Genomic DNA, 16,005 nt, shown 5'->3' on the forward strand with positions numbered 1-16,005 from the left:
TTATGCCATGCCGTAACATATAAAACATATTCTTTTTGGGAAGAATTTATGTCGAAACACTTTAAGATAAAAAAAACTGAAATGCATTGGATTACTTTTGATAATTTCATGACACGGTATTTCCTTCTGTCAAGTTTCTACCGATTGTTTCAGCTCATCAAATGTTTGCCATTTTTCGGCTTTTCCAAATATCCATAAATCCAACTGCAGGCGGATGAAAAGAAAACTAGATAACATATTAGACATGAATGTTCCCGCCACCAAGGCCTTGGCCTTTGATCCAAAGTTGTTTAAAGTGTTTAAATTGAATCAGTTGATAATTTTTTTGGGCCCCTAAAACACAAGGTTGTCCAAAGTAGCTCATGGTTGATCTTTATACAAAACTTGACCAAAATCTGTTAACGAAGCAACAGGACGCGATGGAAAGGACATGGACAACGTTACAGAGAACATCAGCAGCTTGGTGGCCTGAAACTTGGACTCGAAAAATATATTGTGGACATGAGGTTGATTTAGTTTAAAACAACATTTTATTCAATAATCAGCACTTTGACAGATACAGATAATTTTATGGAATGGGAAAACAAGCTTAGAGTTTATATTAATTCCTTTCCCGTATATATACAAAGGTAAATATAAATCTTTGGAACTGGAACACCTAACATCAACATTTGAAAAAAAGTAATACTTGCAACATAACAATAACATCTATAAACAAAGGCACATATGGTAAGTAGAATAACAAAATGCAATTTCTAACATAAGTAGTGACGCCATAACTTATTGGTCTGTAAAAAAGGTTACCTTTTAGAGCTACTTTCTAATCTATGTAACAATACATTGTGTACAGTTTGCTAAATAGAACAATAGCTACAAGAATATTAGCTAAAACTTTTACTAAGCTTGATATAACTTTGTACTGTCAAGAATATCTGTTCACTTTTCTGTTTTCTGAGTAAGTATCGTTTTTCCATAGTGGACTTTTTCGGTTAAAGTGATATCTAGCTGAAATAAAGTATTTTGTCGAATTTTGTTATAATTAACACAAGACAATAAGAAATGGTGGGAACTTTCTACTAACCCGCATGAACATAATGGACTTTCTTCCAGATTTCTTAAGTATACATGTTGTTTAAGATTACTACATTTGAGCCTCGATCGTGTATTTAAAATCTGAAGGTTTCTACTTCCAATATTAAAATATTGAGGGATCAGTACATTGTCTTTTTGTAAAAAGCCTTTAATTATCCTGACAGACGGATTCTCGAGAATATCGATTGGTAACGAATTCCATAAATGTTCTGAAAAATTTAAAAACGATGTTTTATAAAACTGAGTAATGCAATTAATTAAAGGTTATTTAAATTTCTTGTATTATGTCTATGGGTACCTTATACCTTATTTGGAATTAGATTTGACAGATAAATTGGAGTTTTCTTATGATACATTTTATGAAACTGTAACATTTTATAATTTTTCCGTCTATAAGAAAGTTTTTGCCAACCCACATCTTTGTACAATAAATTAACACTTGATAATTTAGTAGCATCTGTTAATATTTTGCAGTTCTGTTTGGATATTTTCTAAATTTTGACATTAATAATTTGGTAAATTCACACATAGACTAGACACTTTATTACGTAACTTTGTGTAAACGTAACAAACTCGAAACGAAAGTTGCTTCCCTCTCGGGTACTATGTACCTTTAAAAACAAGTAACAATAGATCCGACATAGCAAAAAGCAAAATATATTGTTTGGAGACATGAGGTTCGTGTATTTCATGGTAACATTTCCAAATATGGTGAGGTGATTTCAATGTGTGCACATGTGTATTCTGTGTGCACGACCTACAGAAGGTCATTCGCTGAGAGACGTGCTACTCTCTGCTTAAAGTTAGTGATTTCACACCTTTTCTGTGTATCAAAAAATCTTCTTATATTTTTGTGAATATAATTTTGGTCACACCTTTTCTGTGAAAAAATCTCAAATATAATGGACATCACTCTGGAAGAAAATTGCCACAACCAAATGAGAACGTGAAAATTATTATAAATACAAACTAAGGTGTTACAACAGTGACAATTTGGTATACATGTATATTATAAATTCGAGAAACTGCAGATGAGGCTGTAACAATACCAAAGGACAAACCACGGGATTGTTATTCTAATAGAGTTTCAAAATCCAACATAGGTCATGGTGGGTGGACATGTGTGTCTGTGTTGTGCTGTGACAAATTAAACCTGTTTGACTTATGTTTTGAAGCAGACGTGCGTTTGATTTTTTTTCGCAATTCGTTTTTATCCAATAATATAAGTTTTAGCAGATAATACAAAAAATCTGTCCAACCAAATTAATGAGAATGTCAGCTGTCCATCCAGCATCAACACATGACAGAAGTCAACATTTTTAAGAACGCTAGTGTCAAAAATCAGCTTTGCTTCAACACAAACGGGAACGAATTCCCTATCCATGGTCGATTATAGCGGCACATGGTATATTATAGTGACAATAATACATACATATAAACATGGGTAGGGAATTCGTGTCAGGTCCCTGTGGCAGTGGGTAGGGAATTCGTGTCAGGTCCCTGTGGCAGTGGGTAGGGATTTCGTGTCAGGTCCCTGTGGCAGTGGGTAGGGAATTCGTGTCAGGTCCCTGTGGCAGTGGGTAGGGAATTCGTGCAGTGGGTAGGGATTTCGTGTCAGGTCCCTGTGGCAGTGGGTAGGGAATTCGTGTCAGGTCCCTGTGGCAGTGGGTAGGGATTTCGTGTCAGGTCCCTGTGGCAGTGGGTAGGGAATTCGTGTCAGGTCCCTGTGGCAGTGGGTAGAGATTGCTGTCAAGTCTCTGTGGACGTTTAACAGACGGCCATAAGTGAATAAATAAATAGGTAGTTAGTTTGCTTTCATGTTATATTTGTTCATTCGTGATTTGATATACGTTTCCCTATATTACTTATATCTGTTTAACAGAATGGATATAATTACTTATATCTGTTTAAAGAATGCTCTCCTTACTGAATAACCCATACATAATGCTAACGAGAGTGCATTCTTTACTGAATAACCCATGTTCCAATAATGCTAACGAGAGTGCACTCCTTACTGAATAACCCATGTTCCAATAATGCTAACGAGAGTGCACTCCTTACTGAATAACCCATGTTCCAATAATGCTAACGAGAGTGCACTCCTTACTGAATAACCCATGTTTCAATAATGCTAACGAGAGTGCTCTCCTTACTGAATAACCCATGTTCCAATAATGCTAACGAGAGTGCATTCTCCTTACTGAATAACCCATGTTCCAATAATGCTAACGAGAGTGCACTCCTTACTGAATAACCCATGTTCCAATAATGCCAACGAGAGTGAACTCCTTACTGAATAACCCATGTTCCAATAATGCTAACGAGAGTGCACTCCTTACTGAATAACCCATGTTCCAGTAATGCTAACGAGAGTGCACTCCTTACTGAATAACCCATGTTCCAATAAATTGGTGCGATTACAATTATATTGCCATATTGTTTATAAACTACTTTTAATGACTTATTCCTAATGTATATTTATTGTCTTCTGTATATATCTACATATATTTAAGATTTATATATATGTTGAATATAAGGTATATGTATAGAATCTATTTGAGGTAAATATTCAAGAAACTCTTATTTCAACAATTTTATTTTAGATGTAACACTACAAGTTGGATATTCTCTAACTAGATCGTGCTATATATTGAGTATTGCTCATTCTAATGGTAAATATTTTACTGTTGTATAATTTCAGGAAAAATCAATTTTGGTCTGCGGAATAAAACGGAAGAACTCTCATCAGCGTTTTGTTGATGCTTACCCACAAATTTCGGCATTGCTAAATTTGGAACAAAGGCACAATCCACCTAAATTAATTGCAAATTCTGCAATATTGAAAGCAAATTTCACAATGCATGCTACAGCAAAAAGCATAAAAAGTAATTTAATTATCCAGGGTCACCTAGAAAAGGGGCAAATGTGCTAGCCCTTCATCTAGGCATGCCCACGAGTCGGTGTAATTTTGTTATTTGGGTGATGTTTTTTAAGATTTAAACATTCTTGACTCCTGCGAGTACCACATTTTTTGACTCGTGTGTCAATATCATACATTTCTTAACTCATGTGAGTCAATATTATACATTTCTACGAACCTGATGAACGTTTTATACCAGCATATTCCTGACCAAATTTCATGGCCCAGAGCCTCTTGGTTATTGAGAAGATGTTTGAACTCGATGACAACATACCAGACACTCATCACTAATGGAACAAGAGAAAGGACAATTCCAGGGATGATAAAGTGTGCAGTGTTTTAGTTTCATCTTATGCAACATTTGATCTCTGTTGGTTCTGTAAATCAGCCTCTGTGCAACACAATAGGAGCCTGATGGGCAGGGGAGACAAATTCATATATATATACTAACCTAAATTGTTCTTTCCATACCAAATCAAAAGGTGTTTTCTGATGAAATGTATACTTGTGCCTTAATTTTCCAAACTGTCCGCTTCTTCATGTCACGTTGCTGAACAATAGTCTCATGCTCATTTAGATGGTGTAAAATAACATTGAGACACCATTCTGTTGAAGTGCTACCAGCATATATTTTCAAGAGTGTAATTTACTTGGAAACTCTTATTGCATATGTCAGTTGCATAATTATGCAGTTTGCCATCAAAATAAAAATTTGAACAAATGAAATATTTACATGGTGACTTCTGAAAGAGTACAAGGAGAAGAAGACCAGGTACTCCTGAAGAGTAAGCCTTTTCTGCTTTATCAACAACTCACCCCATGTAATTCAATACTTTCAGCTATTAATCCATGGGTTGGAAGAGATGGGTAAACTGATAGTAAAAATCCTTGGATTTCAAAGACGTGGTCTAAGTCAAAAATTGCTGTCAGAAAGGTTTCCTTAATAGATCACAATGATGCAGGTTCAATTAATATGGTAATAATTTTAAAGGAAGCCAATCAACTCAATGTATGTTTTGAAAGCAATACAAATTATGAATTTAATAAAAAAAAAGACATTTTAAGATGATATATGCTGTAATAAATTAACACAAAGACTGAGTTGATAGTAATCTCTCTTTATTCATCCATTCTTATCTTTCTGTTGCACACAATATCTATTCTTATCTTTCTGTTGCACAAATCACACATTCTTTCATTTTAACATATCTGTACCTTTCAATCCACAATTTACAATGAACAATGTGACAAAGTGTTTGATGTGAGATCTGGTATCATGTTTACCAAGTTTGGAAAAATACATGATTGACATTAGGAAACTATAGTGTTTTTACTCAAGCAGAAATATTGTTTTCCTAAGATGAGGAAACAGTCTGAAAAATATTCCCTGTCAGAGGGATTCCAGTAAATAGTCTTCAGTATTCACTCCTTGAAAACAGCTAAATATCAAATCACTTTCCATAAAAGAGTTAAATGTGAAGCATCATTAACAATGTAAAATTTTACTAAATATTGATTTTTCCTTTTTCAGAAACATTTCTCTTTGAAAGTATCATATTTCTCTCTGAAGGAAAATGTCTGTCACTTTGATGATCTTTCATTTAAAATCTTCAAGACAGCAATCATCGATACATAAACTTCATATTGTCATGGTTTCTTCTTCATCTTGCATCAAATACTATCACTGGAAATGAGTTAAGGATAGCCTTATCTGAAAAATTAAAATGACCTAAATGATAAATGTAAGACCAGACTGAAATTCTACCCTAAGCAATTTTGTCTAGTGGGCTAAAACACAAAATTTGGTACATGTATGTACAATTTGTAGGTCTCATTTCAGTCTTAATTCAGAAACTGATTTCTCTATCCACAATATCAGGATCCATTACTTTTGTACACAGCACACACTCGGTATAAACATTCCCAAGCAAAAGCATGACCTACAAATTTGAAGTTGATGAACCAAAATGAACTAGAGTTATTGAACAGAAAACATGTTTTCATAGTCACTGTTACCTTGGCGTTTTGTATAACCTAGTTTTCTATTTATGGCTAAAATGAACTTAACCTTTGGCTTTCATACCAAAACAATTGAGAACCACTTTTAGTAAAATAGTTTATTTAGTATCTGAAAGTGGTTTAAGTGTTACAGTACCTATTTACTGTATTGGGTCATAACTTTGGACAGCAATTTCATTTCAATATCACCACCACATGGGACAGTAAATTTTGATTAAATAGCAACCGTCAGTGACACTATATTCTCAACCATTTCGTGGGTGACCATTAAGTCTGTGATCTCCATATCACTCTCTAGTCGAAACAACATTACAATTAAATTAAAACAAACTTTGAGAAAGGTACAGTCATTACATTGCTTAGGGATGGAATGAAGAGCTAAATAACATGCAATTTAAACACTTCATCATTTAAGAAGAAGTATGAAAGATTGTGAGGAAATTATACATTCAAGTTAAAAAAAGTCAAAATAGGAGACAGAAGAATTTTGAAAACCCATGCTCACAGGTACATGTAAGTATATATCATTTAGCACTTAGTCAAGGATACTCCTTTTCGTTCTTTTCTTGTACATGATCCTATATCCACATTCTCGACATCGGATAGGGTCACGTGCCTTGATCTCATTCTCTTGATGGCATTCTTGAAACGATAGAGTAAAAATGATGAGGAATAAAGAAGTACAGTATAATACACAAAATATAAAACTTATCTGATTTTACTGTTCCTGGCAAAAGTACCTATCTTTTGTATTTTGAATGCATTTCTGAAGGATGTTATAAAACATAGCACATGCACTTTTGCAAGGGAAGAACTAGACTTTTTGTAAGTTTGAACTCGTCCTAATTGCATTATGTGCAAAAGGCGTAAAAAGATCATAACTGTATCTAATTAAATAAATTATTATATGAATATCAAACCTATCTATAAATAAATATCTTGAAGTAAAAAAATACCAATAGTAGGTATTCGACAATATGGAAGTAATTAGAATTTAAATGTTTTCTTTTTTCAGTAAATACATATGTTTACCTCCACAGATGTAGATCATGGTTGGTTGCTTCCCAGGAACAGCTGCTTTTGTAGTGGGGTCGTCTTTTGTTTGGTCCATAATTTTTTCTCTGAATGAAAAACATCAAGATTTATGTTTCACAGTTTACGATTTGTTTGTGAGTTTACGTGTGTGTGGGCATCTAATGGCTATATTTGTAGATAAAACAATGAATTAACAATGTTCTTCTGCTTGGCTTGCTCAATGTCTCTAAAAAATTGGAAGCGTCTCCTACCAAAGAAAAATATCAACGGCTATGTTGAGCACTTACTATGTTTCAGCATTAACTGTAATCCGCCATGTGAGTTTACAACCGGAAGTCTCGGCACGAATTCTCGCGATATGTAAACATTAAGACTTCGAACGTTTCTGACTTTATCATTATTCGCACACCAACAATCTAGAAATCCTATGTCAATTGAATGCTGGAATGTGATTGGTTGTACGGTTTTGGCGACCGATTTGAACAGAAAATTTCTGACAACAACTCGAGAAGACGCTACCACGATAATTCTACAAATAAGTCTAATCCGAACGATTTAGAAACACGTTGTTGAATTTTGATGTCCATGTATCCCCTTGAAGTGTTTCGATTGCCAATATTTGTTTCAATTAATAATTATTCATTGAAGGTGAGTTTCTCCTATTTTTAGCTTTCAATCCCATTCATCCAAATATTGCATATTGCCCTACATTACATTCCCGCTCGCTTGCGTAAACATGCGTTTAATTAAACAAATTTTCCATGATCATAAAATATATCTTATTGGTAAGTAAAGAATAATGACTGTTGATATCATAATTAAGAATTTCATTTTGCAATTGTGATTTACAAACCGGAGAGAATATATTTATTTATTGACGTGGAGCGACTGAAAAAAATCGCGCCCGCCCATCCTACTGGCCAACAGGAAACATGCTTGCAATTTTCAATTCTTTCAAAGAACGACTGAATATTGTGCATCTTCAATATTTTGTGTATTACGTTAACAGGTAAATCTTTATATATATAATATGATCGAAAATAGGAAGATGTTATATGATTCATATAAATCTTATTTATTACACACGGCTCTCTTTGAGTAGGCGTCCTTCATCAAAATAGATCACGAATTTGCTTTGCTAATAATACAGTTTAAATGGGTTTCCCATTGGTAATATCAGCTTATTGAACACAATATAAAAACAATGCAGAGATGCTTTTTACTTAAGTTACAATTCATTGGGGCTTGATCAAGTATTATTGCACAATACGACAATTTATGGGAAAATGATGTTAAAATATTGTTTCTCCTTTCTAATTTCAAACATTAAAATGTCATCGACAATATAAGCTTGTGTAAGATCGGTAGAAAGTTCATTCTGAAGATGTTCATAATAGATTGTGTTTTTTCTTTTTATTTTATCTCTATCGACACATTACCAATCTTTCATTGTTTTGTTTTGAGAATAGTCCATTGCTTAGTGTTTTTTGTTTTGGAGGTCCTATACATAATGTGGAACAAAAATGCTAAGATAAATAGTTCATCTTAAACATTTTATCTATGTTTTTGTTGCAAACGACCATTTTCCCTCCCTTTTTCTTAAGATGTATTACACTTAGATATTTTTTCCTTGCAGCAAGATGTCTGGAATACCAGTAAACACATTTTACCCACGAGTATCCAATAACAAGTCTAGTGCAATTTCAAATTTGGAAAAAAGAAATCATGACGATATTGACCTAAGGTTTCGTACACAAAGTGTAACAAGTACGCCCTACCACAAACTTAAATATGGTCACCTTCACTCTTTGTCACCTGTTGATGACAGCGGATACACCTCAATCACCAGTTGTGGGACTAACGACAGTTCCTCTGTCCATGGATTTCAAACCCCTGTTTCAGGGCCTTTTCCACATCCTGGACGACAGCTAGCTTTTACTCCTCTAAGTCCAGTTCCGTGCGAAAGAACAGTAGAGTATCTTCCTTCCTTTTCTGATGTTAGTAGTGGATTAGATACCCAACCTGATACTGAATGGGACATTCCTGAGGCTGATTTGAAAAGCAAGTCTGAATTTAACCAATCCTATAGGTCTATACCTCAGTACAGACTGAACTTTGAGGATGAAGATGAAAGGGACAGCTTTGATGATCAAAGTATTAGTGAAATCGATGAGACTTCAAGTTTTGTGGAACATAAAAACTCCAAACTCATCAGTCATGTTCAGGAAGGAGAGAAAATACTGACAGACTCGCCACTTTCAAGGTTGAGTTTTGAATGTGAACAGGAAGTTCAGTGTGATTGTCAATGTTCAAACACCACATGTACTTCAGAAGGCAGCGAACTCAGTTCTACGTGTACTAGTCTCAATGCTTCAAGTCTTGCAGATCGCTTCAATGAAGTGTTGCAGAAGTTTTCACCAAAAGAACCAGATCGTTTGATTGGTCGAAAGATGGGACTACTTTGTGTGGACATTGTGTTTGAGCTATCAATGAGGAACATATCTGCTTTGTCTGTGGTCCTGGATTATTTGGATCCAAAAGACCTGTGCAGGTTGGTATACATATACATAAAAAATTGTTTACAAACATGTGTTTAATCTACATATAAAAGAAATGGTTATATTTTTGGTTTATATCAGATACTGATCGGACTTAATCTAATCACATTTTTCCATTTTACATCAAATGGCTCGGTGTTACAGTGATAAAACGTTATATTGCATGCTCTATGTAGAATCTTGTAATGTTGCGTAATTTCAGCAAATCCGATTAATCAGACACATCTGGGAAGTTGCATAAGAACGCAGTATCATGTTTATCAAAACAATACAATGTTTCATCAAAGATGTACATGACGATGCAGTGAATATTACAGAATAAGAAGCAATATGAATGGCGTGGGACCTTACTTTGTTAATTTTTGCTGTGGTTTAGATGCTGAATTGTATTCAAAAGAGTAACAGCTCTTTGTTTTGATTGACACAGGATTCAGTGAGCTCAGATTACTTTAATCAATCTCGGCCTTCAGCTCCTGTCAATATTAGTTTTCAATCTTCATATTGTTCGAAGTAAAGTGCCATAATCTATTATACGCATTAAGTTTGGGGTTTTTTATATACTGGTATGAAGTGAAGAAAATTAAACGTGTTCTTATATTTGCTTTGTTTTCGTGCATGTTAATAAATTACACGAAAATAAAATTATGTTATGAAAGATTATGTGAAATTTCTGTAATAACTTCTGACATGTTGAGTGGAATTGACAGTTCTGTTCTTCACTGGAAATTTGAAAGAGCGATTAATACTACCTGGTAAATATGTTACAGTGCACCTTTCTGTAAATTTAAAAATTCAAAATTTAGAAAAAAATGAAATATGTCATTATATAGATCCATGAAAAAGATGTTTGGCTACCTCCAATTCATTAAACATTTACAGTCATTGTTTTTTTTTTCTTCAGTTTCTGTCAAGTTAGTCAGGACTGGAAGTCTATCTGTGATGAAGACACACGAGCAACCGATCGTCGTGTCCAGTATGTGCAGCGACTGCAGAAGGCGAAGGCCAATAAACAGGAAAAAGTATGTTTGTTGAAAAACTTTTACATTTGTCGATGACAAGCAATTTAAATTTTGTTTCAAACTAAAAAAAAGTCCTGTTGATAATTTTTTGTTGTTTCTTATCAGAAACCTGAAATCCACCATTATATCATAATTTTCAAATCATGGTGTATGAATGTAACTTTGTGATCTTAACTAAAACTTCATCTGTTAAATGCAACTTTTATGCTTTTTTACCCTTACAATAAGTTCATTTCCTTGTAGGAAAATTTTGGGAAGCGACTTGAATACCGTTCAGAGAGAGGTTTGACAGAAGGAGAACGGACGTTTGGCATGTTACAACAGACTGTGCCTTCCTCTAAGGCCACCAATCTAGTCCCTGAGAACCGGTTCCACACTGTAAGATATATTTTTTTAACTGGCCAGAATATTTTATTTTTACCTTTCAGGTATATTTTTTTAATGGATTGAATTTCTCAAGAGAGATGTCAAAGCTTAGTTAGAGTTAACCAGTGGCTGGTGAAAATTTTCACATATGAATTAAACCATAATGAAAATAATGGCTGGTGAAAATTTTCACATATGAATTAAACCATAATGAAAATAATGGCTGGTGAAAATTTTCACATATGAATTAAACCATAATGAAAATAATGGCTGGTGAAAATTTTCACATATGAATTAAACCATAATGGAAACAATCTTCATCATTTAACAGTTGTAGATTTGCAGACAGGTTAGATTGACATTTTTTATGCTCCCTGTAATTTAGTCACCACTTCATCTGTCCATCCATCCTTTGGTGTCGGGAGTATAACTTTGCCCACAATTAAGTCAGGATCATGAAACTTGGCGTAAACATTGGTCATACTATATAAGGGGATGTGCAGTGAACCAAATTATGGGCCCTTGACCCATCAATTACAGAGTTACTGCCAGTTAAAAATTTTTGTCCTGAGCATAACTTTGCCCATGTTAAGCCAGGACCATGAATCTTGGTATATACATTGATCATAAAAGATGATGTGCAGTGTACTTCTGTTCGGGTCCAAAACCCCATAACTGCAGTTATTTTTCTTTGTTAAAATTTTGTGTCCATAGCATTTCTTTGTCTGCACTAAGGTATTGAAACATGAAGCATGGTGCAGAGTAGCAAAGTCAGGCCCATGACCCCTCAGTAGAGAGTTATTAACCCTTTATTAAAATTTTGTGTCATAAGCAAAACTTTGCTTGCATTAAACCTAGGATCATGAAACTTGGTGCATATATTTGTCACACTAAGGAAATGTGCAGTGTACCAAATTAAGTGCCTAAAAACCCTTGATTACAGGAGTATGTTTAAATATTGTGTTCAATAAAGTTGTTTTTGGGGAGCATTCAACAGTTCCACGTTTATTGCCAGTTTTGCTTTTAATGTCCCTTTTTCAGTAGCACTATTTTTTTTCCCCTAACCACTGGTTTTCTCCAATACACCTTTGAGCAATGCGGGCCAGTTGATAGGAAAGAAAAAAGGTTGTTTACATAATTAAAATCTTATTTTGTGATCTGTCTCCATTTTACCATGATTGAATAATACATTGTGTGTAATGAATTTACTACGACTTTGATCTTTTTATAAACCTCAATCAGTCTAACAGAGTTATTCAAATTTATTTTTGCAAAATTACCACAATGTATTTAATATTCACAACATTTGTTAATTTATCACAAAGCTTGTGAAATTACCACTATATTTCTGAAAGTACTATTATCATCTGTAATTACAGGTGGCATCCACACTGAAAAACTACGAAAGTCTCAGAAGATGTCCAAAGTGTCAGGGTCCATCTAAAGTCCTGGATGTCCAGGATCGAGGCATGTGTGTACAGACTGAGTGTGGCTTTGACTTTTGTGTGAAATGCCTCAACAGCTTTCACTTTGAACAGGCCTGTGTTCCAACATCTGCTAAAAGACCAAAGACTTCTTCCATTGGAAGTCGTAAGAGTAAAAAGAATTTAAGACGTTTATAGCATCAGTTCCACTTGCAATGCAAGTCAAAATGTTTGAAGCATGAGCCTTTAAAAAGGATATAAAATCCTCAAATAGGCAGTCATGTGATGGATTTTCAGAAGGTGCTAGCTGGCAGATGCGACATTTAAATGGCAGATGTGGTGCAACATCAAGGATAATGACTGGATATTGGTCACATTTATTTGCAACTCAAGCCCTATCATTGATTCTTCAGCTGAGAGTTGCTGTACATACGGTGTGACTGGCAAAACCAGTGACTCCAAGGCTAGACAGCGACAGACAATATAATGGCTGGACATCATCACCAGACAACCATCGATTCTTCAGCTGAGAGTTGCTGTACATACGGTGTGACTGGCAAAACCAGTGACTCCAAGGCTAGACAGCGACAGACAATATAATGACTGGACATCATCACCAGACAACCATCGATTCTTCAGCTGAGAGTTGCTGTACATACGGTGTGACTGGCAAAACCAGTGACTCCAAGGCTAGACAGCGACAGACAATATAATGGCTGGACATCATCACCAGACAACCATCGATTCTTCAGCTGAGAGTTGCTGTACATACGGTGTGACTGGCAAAACCAGTGACTCCAAGGCTAGACAGCGACAGACAATATAATGACTGGACATCATCACCAGACAACCATCGATTCTTCAGCTGAGAGTCGCTGTACAAATGGTGTGACTGGCAAAACCAGTGACTCCAAGGCTAGACAGCGACAGACAATATAATGGCTGGACATCATCACCAGACAACCACAGGCAATGTGATCTGATGAATATGTGACATCATCACCAGACAGAAGCCAATGTGATTAGCTTCACCTGTAACATCAGCAGGATACACTGCTAGACAGCTACAGGCAATGTGAATGGCTAAACAGTAACATCAGAAGGCAATGTGATTGGCTAAACAGTAACATCAGAAGGCAATGTGATTGGCTAAACAGTAACATCAGAAGGCAATGTGATTGGCTAAATCTGAAGCAGATTCAGATGGTATGATTTACTTAACGAAAAAGCCAGTATTGCTCAGTGGTAACAGGCAGCATGATTGGCCAGTACCTGCAGAGTATAAAGTTATTTATTAGCAATGAGATTAAAAAGTATTGAATGTAGTTCATATTTACAGTGATTTAGTGGAGTCATTCACAGCTCTGAGGACTCTGTGCCCGAGACATTGGTGGGATAGAGCTAACTTCCCTATCTTGACTGTGTAGAAGAGGCGATATGTGCAATGTCTGATCTTTAATTATTTCAACATATAATTATGTTTTTTGAATTTATTTTTTTGAACATATTTTATTTTAAGCAAATACATTCCCATCACATTGACCAAGTAAGGACCACACATGTTTTAAAACCATTTTCCCCCTCATGTAACTCAAATTCAGGAAGTTCGTTTAAAAAAATTTGGCTTTTTTTAAAATCCTATACAAGTTTTGAAATTTTGCATTTACATTGTACATAAAATACTTCAGTGACAAAAATTTGAAAATAATCTATGAATTTGTTACTGCCATTTTTTTAATCAAAAGACTTAACCTTTTCTTGGTGGGGGGGTTGGGGGATCTTTTAATACAGATATATTTTGTGACTTTGAGTCACACAAAACATAGTACTAGTACCTGTAACATGACACGAGATGATCATGTATGACCAGACGTGCATTCTCCAGAAATGAAATATATACAGTGATCCCACAATATTTCTGATTTCATGAAAATTCTCAATTTTAGACAAAATAACCACAGATTTTAAATTTCACATTTTTATTTTAAAACTGATATGCTTATTTTTGAACCAGGTGGTAATATGTAGATGTGTTCTATCACAGAGTGATCAATGTTATTTTAATAACCATTGATAATTAGGATGTTGCATGTTTTTTTTTTTTAATTATCTCTGCAAATTAATCATAAATTGAATATATATATATATATATGTGTGTGTTAGGAGGACCAATAAACAATTGTTTTTGTTTGAAAAATTGTGAGAAAGGAATTCGAGTATACTCTAGTTTCTATAAAGGTTTTAATTAATTTACATTCAATGATACATTGTATATAAAATTTATGAAGCTAGATGGAGACAGCATGATTATGCAGTGTCTGTTTGGAGTGAGAATGAATCCGTGTATTTTAAATTCAGATTTGTACAAATGTATATAAGTTATCCCCCTTGCCAAATTTTGACGACATATCACCATGTCCTTACCACAATGTGTTCAGCAATCAGCATGAACTGTTCAATACACACAGTTTTTTTTATATATATATCTGCTTCATGTTTATTTTTTTACATGATGGAAAATAAAGAATTTTAATTTATATAAAACATTTCTTGTTAGTTCTTGATTTGGTTTTTTCTGTGACATTGTTTACACACTAAACTTAGAATACTGGTGTTTGGCTATTGTGTGCGTAAGTAAACACATCACAGTCTACACAAGAGAAGAAACTGAGTCAAGCAGACACAGATGACTGTACTTGAAAAAGAATCTAATATGAGAAAATTAAAAAAAAGTTTGCCAAGAACATTCCTAGATCGGCTTCAACTTGACAACCATTTCTGAAGTTGAAATGTCAGAAATGCAACATTTCAGCAAGGACAGGACGATGGGCCTCAGCACCATGACCTCATTTTCAGTACTGGTGGTACCATGGTTACAGCACTTTTCATTTGTTCTTAGATGTGCATGCTGAGTTTTGAGTTAGATTTGGTGTTCAAAATGGCCATAAGCAGCCATTTAATTTTGTTAGGTATTCGACATGGCCACCAGTGACACTTACTTAATTTAAAAAGAAAATCAAGATGGCATTTGATTTCTGAATGTCATTACCATTCTTCAAGTACTATTGAAGTGGTCTGAATTTTTTTCTGTTATGTACAGTTCTACTGCACAACTAATATTGAATTTTAAAATGGCTATCAGTATATTTGGGATAGATTAGTTCAGTACCAACTCAGTCTTGTGTTTCTTTCCACTTTTCCGAGAGTTAAACATTTTTTTCACATGATAATCCACTTCAATCACCCCTTTTAAGTTTACTTACTGTTTCTATGTTTCAAATTTGAAATTGCAATCTTTCATGACAGTATACTTGTACATCATTACATTTTCTGCTATGACCTTTTCAATACTTGACCTCATGACCTTTGAACTTAAAGCAAAATTCCTGCTTTGTGGTCAGATTAATTTGACCTTTCAAAAGTTGAGAAGGATTTTTCTAGAAAAAATGCATACATCCACATGAACTACAAGCCCAATTGAAGACACTGAAGACACTGGAGATTCTTTTTCTAGAATTTGTGGCTTAACTTGTCAACATATTTGAAATCATCAAATTGACCAACGACATTCA

General features: G+C 34.5%; 1 protein-coding gene across 1 annotated transcript; it reads left to right on the forward strand.

Annotated features, from left to right (window-relative positions):
- Positions 1–8,706: 8,706 nt before the first annotated feature.
- On the forward strand, positions 8,707–12,543 carry LOC132547133 (F-box only protein 5-like). The gene is given in 5 exon segments (XM_060210888.1): positions 8,707–9,617; positions 10,526–10,643; positions 10,887–11,021; positions 12,389–12,431; positions 12,434–12,543. Coding segments are annotated over 5 exon segments (1,317 nt in total).
- Positions 12,544–16,005: the final 3,462 nt, after the last annotated feature.

Source organism: Ylistrum balloti, unplaced genomic scaffold (genome assembly GCF_031769215.1).
Source record: "Ylistrum balloti isolate Yb309-2 unplaced genomic scaffold, AGI_CSIRO_Ybal_v1 Utg369934, whole genome shotgun sequence".
In the NCBI taxonomy this organism is placed as follows: domain Eukaryota; kingdom Metazoa; phylum Mollusca; class Bivalvia; order Pectinida; family Pectinidae; genus Ylistrum; species Ylistrum balloti.